The sequence below is a fragment of the Natrix helvetica genome (genome assembly GCF_964273705.1).
Source record: "Natrix helvetica genome assembly, chromosome: 12".
In the NCBI taxonomy this organism is placed as follows: domain Eukaryota; kingdom Metazoa; phylum Chordata; class Lepidosauria; order Squamata; family Natricidae; genus Natrix; species Natrix helvetica.
In genome coordinates, this window is record NC_138556.1 from 14,234,421 (window position 1) to 14,250,222 (window position 15,802).

Below are 15,802 nucleotides of genomic sequence, written 5' to 3' on the forward strand. Positions count from 1 at the left end.
CCAAACAGGCACCTGATGAATTAACATTAAAATTTCTGAAAAGTGTTGGAAAAGAGTACACAAAAGAAATTTCACTGAAGGTGTTCCTTTCCATATAAGGTAAAGGTAAAGGTTCCCTTCACATATATGTGCTAGTCGTTCCCAACTCTAGGGGGAGGTGCTCATCTCCGTTTCAAAGCCGAAGAGCCAGCGCTGTCCGAAGACGTCTCCATGGTCATGTGCCCGGCATGACTAAATGCCGAAGGCGCATCATATTCCCAAATAGAATTTTAGAGTGCATTCTCCAAAAATATTTGAAAGAACAAGCAAACGTTCTTTTCCCTTCCCTTATTCTTATTAATGAGATAATACAATAGCAGAGTTGGAAGGGACCTTGGAGGTCTTCTAGTCCAACCCCCCTGCCTAGGCAGGAAACCCTATACCATTTCAGAAAGTTTGTGTCCTATAGTGGTGCCTATCTATTTTGGATAGAGTCCGTAACAATAACATCTCTATTTATTGCCCCAAAGGTGCTTTTTCAAAAGGCAACTGGACTTTCCGGTTTTTCTTTGAAGAGGTTTTGCTTCTTATCCAAGAAGCTTCTTCAGCTCTTGAGACAAACCAAAGTCCAGTTGCCTCTTGAAAAAGCACCTTTGGGACATCATAGATGACTGAGAATCTCCAGAGATTCACATTCACATAAGTGGGAAGCAGTGAAGCCAAAATGGCTTAATCCAAGGTTATAGCTGTATCCAAATTGAAAATTCCAAAGCTTCCCCCCACCCAGTTTTAAACTCCCCTGAAAAAAAAGAAAAGTTATTCTTGCAAGGATTTGATAGGGCTAGCAGGTCAGTTTATACTGAAGCGTATTTAATGACCTTGAAGGCAGATACTAGCTTTCTGAATGATTCCTAGGGTCCCAGCCAAGACAGAAATAGAGGAATAGTGTTAAGGGACCACAAAATCCTGCTGTTTTGAGGGCGCCACGCACTAAAATGCAAAGCACCAAATATACTTGCAAGTATCAAGTTTGAACTGAAAGAGATGAAAGTTGATGGACTTAGAAAGAAAGAAAAAAACACCCAGGAGGAATGTTTCTCTCTGCTCTATTTTTCCATTCTTGTTGAAAAACCATGCTGGGGAAAGGTTTTTCCTTTTTTTCCTTTTGGTATTTGTAAGCCAGGAACAATTGTGCAAACAGGCCAGTCTTCCAAAATCTTTTCACTTGTAGATTCGGTTTCTCTCCATGGCATGACATCCTTTTGCCAGCTTTCTCTCAAGCATTGCTGTGTTGCTTTCCACCAACATAATCTCATGGGAAGGACATTGATTAGTTACAGACCTAGGCATTTTTTTAGGGGGGGAAAGTAGGAAAAGGCTATTTTCAAGTGCCATCTAGTGGCTTATTTGCTAAAGTGGAAATGATTGTAATCCTTCGCCCCTCAATTATTAACAATTTTATCTTTGGTTCAATATATTTGACAGGACACAAAAAGGGTCATGCAGTATTGAACGTTGGGCACGTCACATGCTTGCCTGATCAACTTTTTGGCTTTAAGGTAGTGAGCTTCTTGCTCTTGTGATTTTTAGTAAGCTTAAGCATTTGTATAAATATTTGCAGAGAGAAGAAACACGTAAGAATTTTAGTGGCTGAAAAACAGGGTTCCGGTGCCAGTTTAAATTTTGTTTATAACAAGTAGAATTAGATCAAACCTGATTAAGTTGTGTCACATTAATGCAGCAGCAATTTTCGAGTTTTACTATGGTCTTGCCAGACCAGGATCGCAGCTTGAAATAGGATCTCTAGTACTGTACTTGAATGCTGTGTGGACTCCATACAACTCAGTTAACCAGACATATTTTCACATTTGGCTGCGGGACACTGAAACGTCATTGGGTTGCCGAGTGCCCAAATTGAGACCATGAAAGTGTAGGGACAGTGTGACACCAACAATTAAAGACCGGTTGTAAGCCTTCCTCGTTCTGTAGTTTTAACCTCAGTCATGGAATGTGGATATTAAGTGAGGACTACCTAAAACTGATTCCCAGTGTCCTTTTTAATTGTAGCTAGCTTTTAAAACAATTCCAGTTAAAATTTGATTGGAAAATTATGGCTGTGAACAAGGGCTTTGGGGGTGGTGGTAAGGTTTTAAGTAGTCTCTGAAAGTTAGTTATCTTTGGCAGATTCCTCTCCCTACAACAGCACTAAGTAAACACAGCCTGTAGTGATCTATATTCTTTTCCTTGCAGTAGTGTTTTTAAATTCACCTCTTCCTTATAAGGAAAAAAAAAATCCCACAATTTTCTATCAAAGTTTATTTACATTTTTAAAAAGGTGTACAAAAATATACTGTATAAAAGTTTTCTTTATTTCTGCCCAGTTGATCCAAAACCGCCTGAGCCACGATCTGTTTCATCCAAAACCTGAAAAATAGAAAATAATTAGTTTAATTGAATGACAAGAGGGGGAAAAAGTGTAAAAACAAAAAAGTGCACACATTAAATCCCAATTGTGATCCTCACTAACCACAATTGGGATTGCCTGCTGTCACTAAGTGACACAGTCGTAAAGTGTAACATTGGGTGACTGTACCAGACTTATAGCCTCATGTGATTCTGACTTGCCACCCACTTCTCCACTGACTTTGCTTGTTGGAAGCTTGCTATGAAGGTGACAGATAATGACTGTGTGATGCTGTGGACAGCATAAGTATGCACCAGTTGCCAAACCACAATTATGTGACTTTGGGGACCCAGTGTTGGCCGCAAGTTCAGTCAACAATGTGGTAAATCTCTTTTCTTAGTGTTGTTGTAAATTCAAATAGTCACTGAATGAACAGTCTACCTCTATATTCATAGATCTAAACATCCAATAAATGGCAGCCATGGTTTCTTATAATCATCCATAACTAATCTATTTTCAAAAGGAATTTGTTATATTGCTGAAAACTAACTCTGCAGGCCAGTGACAAAAAAATTGAGATTTTGAAGTAAATGTGAACCGAATAGATTTCGCCCATATCCCTACATTAGATAAAGCCTTTAAATTCCTATTTTTTATTAAACAGTAAGATACTTGGGTTAGCAGTTATTTCTTACCTTGACTTCTTCAAGAACTGGATAGTAGATGCGCTCACAGATTAGTTGAGCAATCCTGTCACCCTTTTTAACTTAAAAAAAAAAAGGAATTTAAAAACTTTATATATATATATATATATATATATATATATATATATATATATATATATATATATATATATATATATATATATACATAATTTTAAAAAAAATTACCAAGAGATTGTTATATCATTCTAAGGAAAATGCCAGAAAAATACTGCACAATTAAACTAAGGACAATGTAAGGAAATTACTTGTTTCTTCTCTTGGAGATTGGATGACTGCTTATAAAGTCCAGCTGAATACATATTACTTATGGCAGGGTTCCCCGGTGTGGTTTATATCATTCTGAAAGGGTCAATGGGATTATGTGCTATTGTTTTTGCTATTATTGGTAGTGCTGTTGGTAGTATTTATTTTCATATACTAAATGTTTGGAGGTCAAACAAAAATCTAAAACTTTATAAGGAGGTTGGGGAGCTGAACAGTTTGGGAAGTTTTGATTAATGCTATATTTGCAAAGGCAGTATACATGTTTCCATTGTCCTGAAGCTCCCTCAGTTGCTCTGCCATAACTTTACATGTATATTCTAATATAAAAGCAGGAAATTTAAGGAAAGTATCAGCTTAACATTATTATTTTTTTTACCTTGAAATGGTTCCTTTCCAAAGTTAAACAATACAACACCAACGTTTCCCCTGTAGTCCTCATCAATTACTCCAGCTGTTTAAAAAAAGAATGCAACAGTGTAGATGTTCCACTGTATATTTGAGTTCACTTGCAGACTCTCTCTGTGTGTGTGTGTGTGTGTGTGTGTGTGTGTGTGTGTGTGTGTAGCCTTAGTCTTAGTAGAGGCTTAGTCTTATTAGTTCAGTAACAAATAAATCAGTGTGAGGATTCCTTAAAAATAAAAAGTTTGAAAATGTTTGTTTCCAAACACTGCTTAATTGAAATAAATACATACAGTGGATAAATGTATCTAGCCAACTGCTAACATATAGTTCTGCAGAGCTTAGTTCACGGTCAATTGCTTTAACAGATGTGCTTTAATTAACTTGATAATAAATTATTGCAAAGAACATATGTTCCATCGTTTAGCTTCACTAAAATTATAGGGAGCTTATTTATATAATAAAGAAAACTCGCTCACATTTCATCTTTCAATACTTCTATTCCCAGAACGTAAATACTGCTATCTTATTAAATATGTAAATTAATGTAAATAAGCAAAACCTCATTTTGGAGCCTGACAATTTATTTTACTAAGGACATTTTTTTCTAAATTAAGAATAATGTAATATGCATTTTATGCTGCAGCAGCTAAATGCATGTACTGATATAATTGCATTCAGAAACAATTACTCACCACCGACATCAATGAAATGATTTACAGCTAATCCAGATCGAGGAGCTTAAATGAAAAGGAAAAAAGTGTTAATTATGACCCACTTTCTAATTTTCACGAATAAAGGTTTAGCAAACCTATAAGATTGCTATTTTTTTGTTTAACAACTTACCTACTCGACCATAGCAACCTGTAGGAAGGGCAACCTGAATATCTGTTTTCACAACAGCTTTCCCTACAGCAGGGACCTCACAATCATATGCACTACCAAACAAACAAACAAACAAACAAACAAACAAAAAAGAAAAATGAATATCTAAGAAAAAAATCAGTAAGTTCCAATTGTATGCAAAAGTCACTTCTTTTTATACACTTTAATACACAGGTACTCCATGACTTATGACCATAATTGAGCCCAAACCTATGTTGCTAAGCAAGACAATTGTTAAGTGAGCTTTGTCTCATTTTATGACCTTTCTCACCACGGTTAAGTGAATCACTGCAACAGCACCTACACTTATACACCCTTCATAGTGCTTTACAGCCGTCTCTAAGTGGTTTAAAGTCAGTCTATTGCCCCCAACAATCTGACCGACCTCGGAAGGACGAATCAACCTTGAGCTTGGTGAGATTCAAACTGCCAAATTGCAGTCAGCATTCTAACCACTGCACCAGTTAAGTTAGTAACTTAGTTAAGTAAATCTGGCTTTCCCATTGATTTTGCTTGTCAGAAGGTCCCAAAAGCAGGTCACATGATTCCCAGACACCGTCATTAAATATGAGACAGTTTGCCAAGGGTCTGGATTTTGATCACGTGACCACAGGGATGCTGCAAAGGTTGTAAGTGTGACAAATGGTCCTAAGTCATATTTTTCAGTGCCGCTGTAACTTTGAACGGTCGCTAAACTAATGCTTGTAAGTTGAGGACCACCTGTACAATTGTGTCCCTGCCGTCACAATTGACATTCATGCACTTTGCAGTTGATGCGAATGTATGATTGTTGTATTGGTCCACAGCTGCACGATTGCCATTTGCAGGCTCGCAACTGGCTTCCAACAAGGAAAATCAATGGAGAAGTCGGCACTAAAATAGTAAACTCTGTCCCTGCCGTCACATGTCTCATTTAACAACGCCATTGCTTAGCATCAGAGCTGCTGGTCCCAATTTGAGATTGTTAAGCGAGGACTACTAGTTACAGGTTGATCTTGGATTCAAATGAATGAATTATTGTTTCATTGGACCAGTAGTCTTGGAAGAAAAATGTACTTTATAGGTTAGCGCAGAATACTCTGAAAAAAACCGCCTGAAAGACCAACTGCTCAACAATATTATTCACTTTCATTATAGCTGCCCATTTCACACATAGACAGCCCATCATTAAAAAGAGCAATGCCGCAATTGCTAATTCTTTGATTAAAGATCGGATTCAAGCTGTAAGGAGACCACCCTGTTCCTCAAATTGTCTCAATCAAATGTGGGGTTTTTTTTTTCTCCAAAAGGCAGCTGGATTTTCTTTGAAAACGTTTCGCTTCGTCCTCTATACTCTCTCTCAGACTCCCCCCCCCCCGCACACCCAGCAGCTCCTCCCACCAACCTCAGGGAAGTTAAAATGCAATGAAGGCAATTTCACTCTACCTTTGGGACTTGGACATTGGGCTCTATCTAATAAAATGAAATTCAATGGTGAAGAGTAAGGCTCTACACTTAGGCAAGAAAAACAAAATGCACAGGGACAGTATAGGTGGTACCTCGCTCAATAGTAGTAACTGTGAGAGGGATCTTGGAGTCCTAGTGGACAACCATTTAAATAGGAGCCAGCAGTGTGCAGCAGCTGCCAAAAAGCCAACAAAGTTCTAGACTTCATAAACAGAGGGATAGAATCAAGATCACGTGAAGGGTTAATACCACTTTATACAGCCTTGGTAAGGCCACACTTGGAATCCTGCATTCAGTTTTGGTCGCCACGAAGTAGAAAAGATGTGGAGACTCTAGAAAGAGTGCAGAGAAGAGCAACAAAGATGATTAGGGGACTGGAGACTAAAACATAGGAAGAACGGTTGCAGGAACTGGGTATGTTTAGCTTAAGAGAAAAAAGGACTAGGGGAGACATGATAGCAGTGTTCCAATATCTCAGGGGTTGCCACAAAGAAGAGGGAGTCAAGCTATTCTCCAAAGCACCTGAAGGGAGGACAAGAAGCAATGGGTGGAAACTAATCAAGGAGAGAAGCAACTTAGAACTAAGGAGAAATTTCCTGACAGTTAGAACAATCAATCAGTGGAACAGAAGTTGCCTCCAGAAGTTGTGAATGCCCCAACACTGGAAGTCTTTAAGAAGATGTTGGATAGCCATTTGTCTGGAACGGTATAGGGTTTCCTGCCTAGGCAGGGGGTTGGACTAGAAGACCTCCAAGGTCCCTTCCAACCCTGCTATTCTATTCTATTCTATTCTTATTCTATTCTAAGAAGCTTCCTCAGTTCATCTGAAGAAACGTCTTGGATTTGAAGCGAAACATTTTAAAAGAAAACGCCAAGGAAATCCAGCTGCCTTTTTTGGGGAAAAAATAACAACTACTACAACTATTTTGGGACAACCACGGAGTGGACGATTGACAAACCTCCACAGAAGACCCTCTCCTTTCTTACCTGTACAAATCGTAGCCCGCCGCCCGGGAAGATCCTTTGGAAGGCGCAACGGCGTTTCCCGTCAGCTTGACGAAGCGCAGGCTCTGATGAGGCGTGTCCCCGTTGGGAATTGTCACCTGCCTGGCGCTGGAAGGTTCCCCGGGGATTTCTCTGGAGACTGGCATGTCGACAGCGCGAAAAAAGGCGGTCAATTCTGAGGGGAGGGAAAAAGAAGACAACGGGATGCTCCGAAAGCCCGCGCTTTTTTAAAAAAAAAAAATCCCGAACGGGTCCCGCCTGCGGCACCAACGGCCAATGGGCGGGCGCGCGCGCGGCATCAACGGCCAATGGGCGCGCGAGGACCAGAGGTCTTCAAACCCTGGCAACTTTAAAGGCTTGTGGACTTTAACTCCCAGAATTCTCCAGTCATCTGGGAGTTGAAGTCCACAAGTCTTAAAGTTGCCAAGTTTGGTAGCCAATGGGCGCGAGGCGGAGGCGGGATTTCGCCTGCCTGTCAGTGTAAGAAGAAGAAACAAAATGAAGTCGGCGACCGCCGTCGTGGTCCGAATCGGGATATTCTTAACGGGGCAAAAAAAAAGAAAAAAAAAGGGAGGGGGGAAAGTGAATTTCGCTTCGGATTTGGGCGGTTTTTTCCTGCCTATTCCACGGTAGCCAAAACTGCCTGGTTTGTGTGTAAAGGGGGTTCGGGGTGGACGGGCCCGTTTCGGCCTCCCTCATCCCGACTGAGGGGGCTTGTCTTGCTAAATTTCATTCAGGTAAATAAAATGGCGGCGGCTTTTCTTGCGGGAGGCAAGAAAACACAAGAATGAGGCTGTTTTAAGTGAGCTACCGATTACCCTGTCGTCTCCTTTTAGGATGAACCCGATCCCCCCCCCGCGTATAGGAATGGTTTTGCCCAACGGCTCTGCAAGGCCAGAGAGCCGTACAACTCTATGGGCGAGTCCACCTTCCCCAGAGGAGGGGGGGATTAAAGGTTTGTGCTTACTGTGCTTGAGGGAGCGCAGGGGAGCCATGGCGGCGCCTGAAAGGTCTTTTTCGGTCTCGTCTTGCTCGCTCTTTTTGCTTCCGGGACCGCAGAGAGGGGGCAAAAAGCGTCGTTGTCTCTGGTAGACCGGGAGGAGGCTAAGATGGCAGCCTTGTCTCCCTCCACCCTCCTCGACCAGGGGTCGGGAGAAGTCAGGAAGGCTGCATTTACACGAGACATCTTTTAACCCGCGTTTGGCTAAAGGGACCGGGGGGGGGGAGCAGAGGCCTCGCTTGGCTTCCCGGAGGTGACTTTGCCTTGGGAGAAACCAGAACCCAGGCCCTTTTAGGTGGGATTCCCTAAATGGGGATTAATGAGCCTAATTGGCTTTAGTGCCATGAATGGAGGACTAGGAACGAACCACCCTGATCTGCCCAGAGACCTCGGGGATAGGATAGGATAGTATGTTATAGTTATAGTTATAGATCAGAGTTGGAAGGGACCTTGGAGGACTTCTAGTCCAACCCCCTGCTTAGGCAGGCAACCCTTATATGTAGGTATGTGTTTGGTCATTTATCAGTCAAATTTATACGGTAGACTGTAACTTTGTTGCTTGTATCCTTACGATTTATATTGATGGTTTCCTAGTATGATTTGATTGCATATTTGTACCCTATGATTATCATTAAGTGGTGTATCCTATGATTAGTGACAATGTATCTTTTATGTACACTGAGAGCATATGCACCAAAGACAAATTCCTTGTGTGTCCAATCACACTTGGCCAATAAAGTATTCTATTCTATTCTAATCATTTAATGACTGCCATTAAAACAGATGCAAATATAACAAAAATACAATCAATGGACCACCATCCTACACCCTGTGTAACCTTGTGGGGGCCCCTTTTAAATGTTATTTATTAAACTTTTATGCTGACTATCTCCCCTACAAGATGTCTCTGGGTAGATCCCTATTTCTATGGGATCCTCAAGCCTGCTGGAAAAACCATGTTTTAATAGATTTCTGGAAGATCAATCTTCTCCTTTTTCAAGTTTGGAGAAATCATTTTTTTAAAAAAAGTCAGTCTCCCTAAACAATATAAGGCACCCATGACCAAGGCATCATTTGAATTTCCAATGTTTAAACATTCAAACATCTCAGTTGGAGGCTTCTTTTATCTTGAGCCTCTTCACCAGCCTTGGTTGGTTTTAGAAGCTGATATGGGCATGCCATGGTTATGGCTGTCCTGGATAGGCTATGGATGTAGGAGAGAGAGGGGAATCTAACAAACCCAAAGGCATTTGGGGGGAAATGCAGTGGGCTCCCATATCAGTCTGGCAAAATTGCAAAATTGCAAAATTGTATTACAGTATTGGCTGAGCTACCCTGTATGAATTTGTGTCTACCTTTTTAAAAAAAAACCGCTAGCAGTACACAGAAATAAACACTTATGTTCATGCCAGCAAACTATGAATTCCTAACTTTGTATCTTGCAATAGGCAATTTCAAAATGTTGAATTATGACTTGCCCGATAATTCTTGGAACTCCAGTTCTACTGGGTCGAGAAAGGTTGATTAAAATAATACTTGTTTCCCATGTGCTGTCTCATTTTGAATTCTGAGGTCTTTTGTCAATACTTTCTCTCGCTACTTCCCCCAAAACTAGTTAAATATCCTTTGATGATTTTGATTTTGATTACGCCAACAATCCTGTATATTATGCTGAGCTTTTTTTCAAGAAGAATAAATGGATTTATATCCATGCCTGTCTCTTATTACAAAGTCAATAGTTTCTGCTCCCAAGAATGCTAAACAAAACTAATATTGTTTGGTGATGCTGTATCAGTAACACAAATCTTATCTAATAAAATATGCCTAATCAAAATTCAAAAAATCTCTGATTATTTACATGAAAGCTAACTAAGATCATTGTGTGCCAAATGTTATGAATGGCTGGTAATATTTATCACTTGAATTATGACAAAACCATATATTTTTGTTGCCAGTTTATGATGCTTTGGATAATAGGAATTTTAGCGCACACAAATTTGTGATGAATGTGTTAGTTTTTCTAATGATTGGTGCAGCTTGTGTTGCAACAAATTTAATAAAGATGCCTCTGATTTTTTTCCACATGGAAACAAAAGAAATCAATAAATCAAAGTATGCAGTGAGGATAAACCTTTGATTCATTTTTATTGTTAACATTAAATTAATATACAAGTTCAAATATTCTTACCAGTCAGACAAAGATTAAAATTTATTAAAAATAATTTCTTAAGTTATGCCAAGACACTATGCTAGTTTACTTTCATTTATAGTTCTAAAGAAATCAATGTCACTGATTTTTAAAAAAAATTAGGTTAGTACACATGTTTTTGCTTCCAAAGTTTTCTTAAGTGTTGATTGAATATGATTCCAGCTTATCTTGAAGTGATATTTTGAAATTATATGTTATGCCTTATAAATCATGACATTTTGCTCCCCTGTTTCACTGTCATGAATTAAAAAAAATTACAACCAGATTTATTTATGGAACAAAATCTTTGAAGTTATGTAAGCAGGTATAGCATTGAACAGGAAATCAGACATTTTGGATTCTTTGGGGGATAATGGAAGTTTTTGCATAACTAAGTTTTATGGTACTCTGGACCACAGAGTACTTAAATCTAATGTGTTCATAATAGGAATGGAAGTTAGTGTATATTCTGACATCAAGGGGATTTTGTGATAAAATCTAGACTTTTAAAGAGGGATTTCAAATGTGGAATGCAGATATTTTTCCTTCCAAGTTACTCTCTTCCATTTTACCTTACGCTGTCAATCCTGGTTTTTCATTTCTTCTCTCCTTTTTGGAGATACGATTTGTTTTTTACTCTGAGATGCTGATAGCAAAATATCCTGTTGGGAGTCTTATTGGATATATTAAGTCCATTGCTATGTCCAGAATGCATGTAATGGACTTCAGGGGGGAAGTTATGAGTAAAACGTTAATACATTTTTGTGGTTGCCTCGAATGAGCAAAACTGGAGGTAGGTTTTTGGAGAGGATTTCCAGCCAAGCCATGTAGAGGTAATCCGATATAATTCCTTTTCTTGCCACTGGTAGGCTCCTGTTGAGTTGAATAGGAGGAAGTATTAGTAATACTCATTGTTTGTATATAAATAGTCTCCTTGGATAGCATTACCAGATGGAAACAAACAGCTACAGAAAACTAATTTGGACTGTAGATAACTGTATTTCAATTTACAATCATGCCCCAAAGTCTCAGTAGGGACAACAAATTAAAAATATATAACTTACACAATAATTAGATTAGCAGCTCGAGAGTGCTCCTGTAAGAGTTCATTCAAACGGACCTGGCGGTAACTCTGTTTAAAATCAAAAGTTGATTACATTAGAAATTATTTTTTCTATCATCCTGAGTCAAAATACATTCCAGACATCCTTCTTTATGAATAACTTTGAAATAAGTTCCTGTACAATTCTGCCTGTCTTTGGATAAATCTATTGATTGCTATGATTTTTGCAAATTGAAGTACGTAACTTGCAAATTGGAAGCAAGAAACAGCTTTGTTGGATAATTATTTTCTCTGATTAAATCAATATGAATCCATATTAATCTTACCTCTTTAATGAAATACTCATAGCTACGGAATATAATAATTATGAACATAAATTTATTTAAAGAAATTAAGAGTTGGAAGGATTTTAAAAAATGTACACTTAGTCTTGCACTCAGATCAATGATCCTACTGATTCCTACTCTGATCCTACTCTAACAACTATCCCAGACAATGCTATCCTTCATCATTGAGAGAATATACAATGAAGCTTAAGTGTCACATGTACTGGTCCCATTCAGCTAATATATATCCCAAATTAACATTCACTACTGGAGTTTGAGCATTGCAAAGAAAAGATTCAGAGTTAATGTTTTCCGCAAACGCTTTGATGTGGGATGACAGAAATTGTTGCAGAATTCAGTACTGGATTATGTGTCTCTTATATTGGATGTTCTCCACATCCACCACCTGAAGAGTGAATCCCAGTTGGGGTAATTGTTCAGGTGCTGGCCTAGAAACCAGGAGACTCAGTTCTAATGAGGAACAAGGACCACAGAAATTGTTGCTAAGTGGTCCTGATCTAAGGATCACATACGTTAGTGGTGGAAATTCCGGTCCCAGTTATGATTGTTAAATGAGGACTACTTCAGAGGTGGTCTTCAGCACATTGTGACCAGTTCTGGCAAACCGGTAGCAGAAATTTTGAGTAGTTTGGAGAACCAGCAAATACCACCTCTGGCTGGCCCCACCCCCATCTATTCTCTGCTTCCTGAGTCCCAGCTGATTGGGAGGGAATGGAGATTTTGCAGTATCCTTCCCCTGCCACGCCCACCACATGTCCATCAAGCCATGTCCACAGAACCGGTAGTAAATTTTTTTTGAATCTTACCACTGGACTACTTGTACAGATTTCGGGAAGCATAGGCTACAGGGCAATTAAATAAATACTGCCTTCTCTTCTAAGTTAAGTGTTCCTCATCCTTGGCAGCTTGAACATGGGTGGAGTTCACCTCCCAGAAGGCTGGCCGAGGAATTTTGGGAGTTGAAATTCACCCATCTAAACTGCCAGGATTTGAGAAACACTGCTCTAAAGGTTTGAAGTAAAGTTTCTGCCAAATAAAAAGCTCTCTCCAAGTAAAAGCGTTTCTTGTGTTATTAAAGCGAATAATCTCGATCAAAATTATTGCTTTAAAACGATTATGCGTAAAATTTGGTTAGAAAGAGCAGGCGATATAAGCCATGGATATTATGGATTTCCCCCTCTAATCTATCTGCCCTGTCTTCTCTCTCAAATAGCTCCTTTACAGTGTCAAAGGTAACTAAAAGGTATGGCTGGTTACCTTTTCCTTGAATGCTTCCAGTTCTGCATCAGTGATTTTCCATGGTGCTTCTCTCTTTAATTTCTCAGCAGTTGTTAAAGCTTTGCAGCTTTCATGAAGGCGGTATGGTTCAATCATCTCTTCAAAGAATTTCCAGCTGGAACAGAAATTATAAAGAGACTTCACAGCAGGCCTCTAACTCTTCATTTTACAGATATTCTTAAGATCGGACAAGGTTTTGGCTGTGGAATGATAGCTGAATTCTATAAAAATCTTTAAACTGTATTTATCAGGTTTTAAGCGTGGGCATAGCCATTGCAGCACAGTAACACTTTCTCAAGTTTATCTTTGTCATTGCATTTCATATTCCATATTGGATTTATTATAAAGTTATACATAATATTTCACAGTACTGCAGAATATATTCATAGTTGCGTACGCAAGAAACGGGACTTTTTTTTGGGAAAATGTCTGCTTGCATTATACCATAACTCTAGCTTTATTTATTTTTTTATTGCTGTTAATTGTAAGATTCAAACTCCATTCCATTGAACATAAGTGGAATTATTTCATATAAAAACAAAGGTGCCACACTTACGTTTCTTTGTTAAACGTAACATAGATATCTCTGGAAATTAGTTCCAATAAATTTAACATTGAAATAAATTGGCTACATCTAATCCAGAGGTCACCAACTGGTGGTCCGTGGGCCACTGGGGGTCCATGAGAACATTTTGGTGGTCCGCAGAAAAATTATTTGCATTTTTATATTGTATTAAATACTATTTATCTTTTAAAAAAAACATATTACTGGTTCACGGGATTTAAAATTATGAATTTCGTGGTTGGTGACCCCTGATCTAGACAACTAATACTAAGTTCGTATAGACATTCTAAATAATGGCATTAGAAAGACTTGAATGTGATACAATAGATTTTAACTTGCACTCTACCTTGATTTCTGATAAAGTGCCCTTTGGTGGCATATTTAAGCCTCTGAAAAGTCTCAGAAATATAGCCAGGCGGGATTCAAATCATGCACTTACCCTTGTATTTGGGATAATAAACTACAATTCCGGCATTCACTTAGCATTTTCTAAACAAATTATAGCCTTTATAGCCATATGATTAGCCACAGTTCAAGACAGAATAAAGTATCTTTCAATTCCTCAAAATGACCTCACAGAACAAAAGTGGTTAAAGTTATTTTGTGTGTATGCGTGTGTGTACAAATGAAATAAAACAGATTATAGTTATTTAGGTAATAAGCATATTATCCTTTAAAAGAAAGTGGATGTCAATGGTTGCCTGACATTGCCTGCTTCAGGAACGCCCAGCTATTCAAATATTACCTTAAAAATCATTTTTTCTTTGGCAGTTTTCTACCTTCTCTGCAATAATAGAATGAATACCCATGATTTAGCTTGGTATTTTTTTCCCTAAATGGAAAAATAAGACTTAAACATGAGCAGATTTTACATATTCCATTTTTATATGTTCCCTTTTAAAAAAAATTGCACTTCTTGCTGAAGCTTACCTCTCTTTATTGGGTTTCATGTTGATGTCTCCAATTATATTAATGTCGGCAAATTTTATTCTGAACTTACTTAATAGTGAAGCCATCCTGAAAAATTAAAAAGGGAATATGTTGTAATTCCAAAATTCAGAAAGCTTGACTTGTGATACCTTATAGTTAGTATGCATGGGATGCAATATTTTGCTAGATAATCTTTTGCACTGGATTGCAAAATGCAACTTTTTTACAGTGAATTAAATTAGTGCGCTAAGATTGCAGTCTGCTATATAAAATGCAGTTCTTGCAAGACCACATTCTGTCTGCCTACATAAAAGAGAATCCAGAATACTTTTTAGCAAGGCATGGAGCCGAAACATGGACAATGAAAGTTTCTAAAAAGGAATTCTGCAATAAAATAAGCTAACCAAGTTTTACTTCTATTACCTAATGGTTACCCAGTGCTTTAGATATTTCAAGCCGCTTTGCCTACATCAGTGGTTCTCAACCTTCCCAGTGCCGCGACCCTTTAATACAGTTCCTCATGTTGTGGTGACCCCCAACCATAAAATTGGTGTCTCGGTTCCTAAGACCATCAAAAATATGTGTTTTCCAATGGTCTTAGGCAACCCCTGTGAAAGGGTCGTTCAACCCCCAAAGGGGTCCCGACTCACAGGTTGAGAATCACTGGCCTACATCATTTTCTTCATTTCCTCCTATATATGCAAATAGTTTTGGAAATGTGACAGAATTTACTCCGGAATCCCAGGAGGAAAGGTTCTGCATTCCAGAGGAACAAGATGCAACTTTGTTCAGATAGTTTGTGTAAGAGAAAGAGGGTGTAGATGTCACCTCCCTAATAATTCCTTTATGGGGGTAGTAGTAGCATATATGAGTTCATCAAGATTCTGTCTTCAGATAAGGAACAATCACGCAATCTGCTTGGAAGAATCACAAAATGCCTTGCTTTTTGGAGCCTGACAAAGAAGCAGTAAAGTTTTATTCTCAGCATAAGGAGATGGATTTTCTTACATCAACTTTTCTTCTTCAAGGCGAGTAACTTTTCCACCAGTAAAGATCTTCAGTTTGCAATCCTTCCACTTTTTCCGGAGTGTCAGAATGTAGGGAATTAGGAGGATTAACCCTAGGTGAAAAAATTTAGATCCAAGTTATACATTCACAGCAGCGAAGCAAGTCAGAACACTGCATAATTAAGAGGAAAGTATACACACACACACACACACACACAAATATTGAAATGGATGGTCGTTGACTTTAAAAATGTTTTTTTTTAATTACATTTTTTGGTTATTTGTTTTGCACATCTCACATAAGGGTTGTAAAATCT

At 38.5% G+C, this 15,802-nt stretch overlaps 2 protein-coding genes across 2 annotated transcripts in view; both read right to left on the minus strand.

The window, feature by feature from the left end:
• Nucleotides 1-2,279: 2,279 nt before the first annotated feature.
• DUT (deoxyuridine triphosphatase) lies at nt 2,280-8,599 on the minus strand. The gene is made up of 7 exons (XM_081965174.1): nt 8,075-8,599; nt 7,090-7,282; nt 4,618-4,709; nt 4,467-4,511; nt 3,749-3,823; nt 3,079-3,149; nt 2,280-2,403 (listed from the first exon to the last, which is right to left on the minus strand). The coding sequence occupies exons 1-7, from the start codon at nt 8,100-8,102 to the stop codon at nt 2,347-2,349; spliced, it is 561 nt and encodes a 186-aa protein (XP_081821300.1). The 5' UTR covers nt 8,103-8,599; the 3' UTR covers nt 2,280-2,346.
• Nucleotides 8,600-10,233: 1,634 nt separating this feature from the next.
• Nucleotides 10,234-15,802, minus strand: part of SLC12A1 (solute carrier family 12 member 1) — a 43,948-nt gene continuing 38,379 nt past the window's right edge. The window contains exons 24-28 of the mRNA XM_081965023.1: nt 15,487-15,598; nt 14,479-14,565; nt 12,963-13,098; nt 11,360-11,427; nt 10,234-11,168 (exon numbers count right to left, since the gene is read on the minus strand). Of these exons, the coding sequence (XP_081821149.1) occupies nt 11,033-11,168; nt 11,360-11,427; nt 12,963-13,098; nt 14,479-14,565; nt 15,487-15,598 (539 nt within the window). The 3' untranslated portion in view covers nt 10,234-11,032. The remainder of the gene's footprint in view (nt 11,169-11,359; nt 11,428-12,962; nt 13,099-14,478; nt 14,566-15,486; nt 15,599-15,802) is intronic.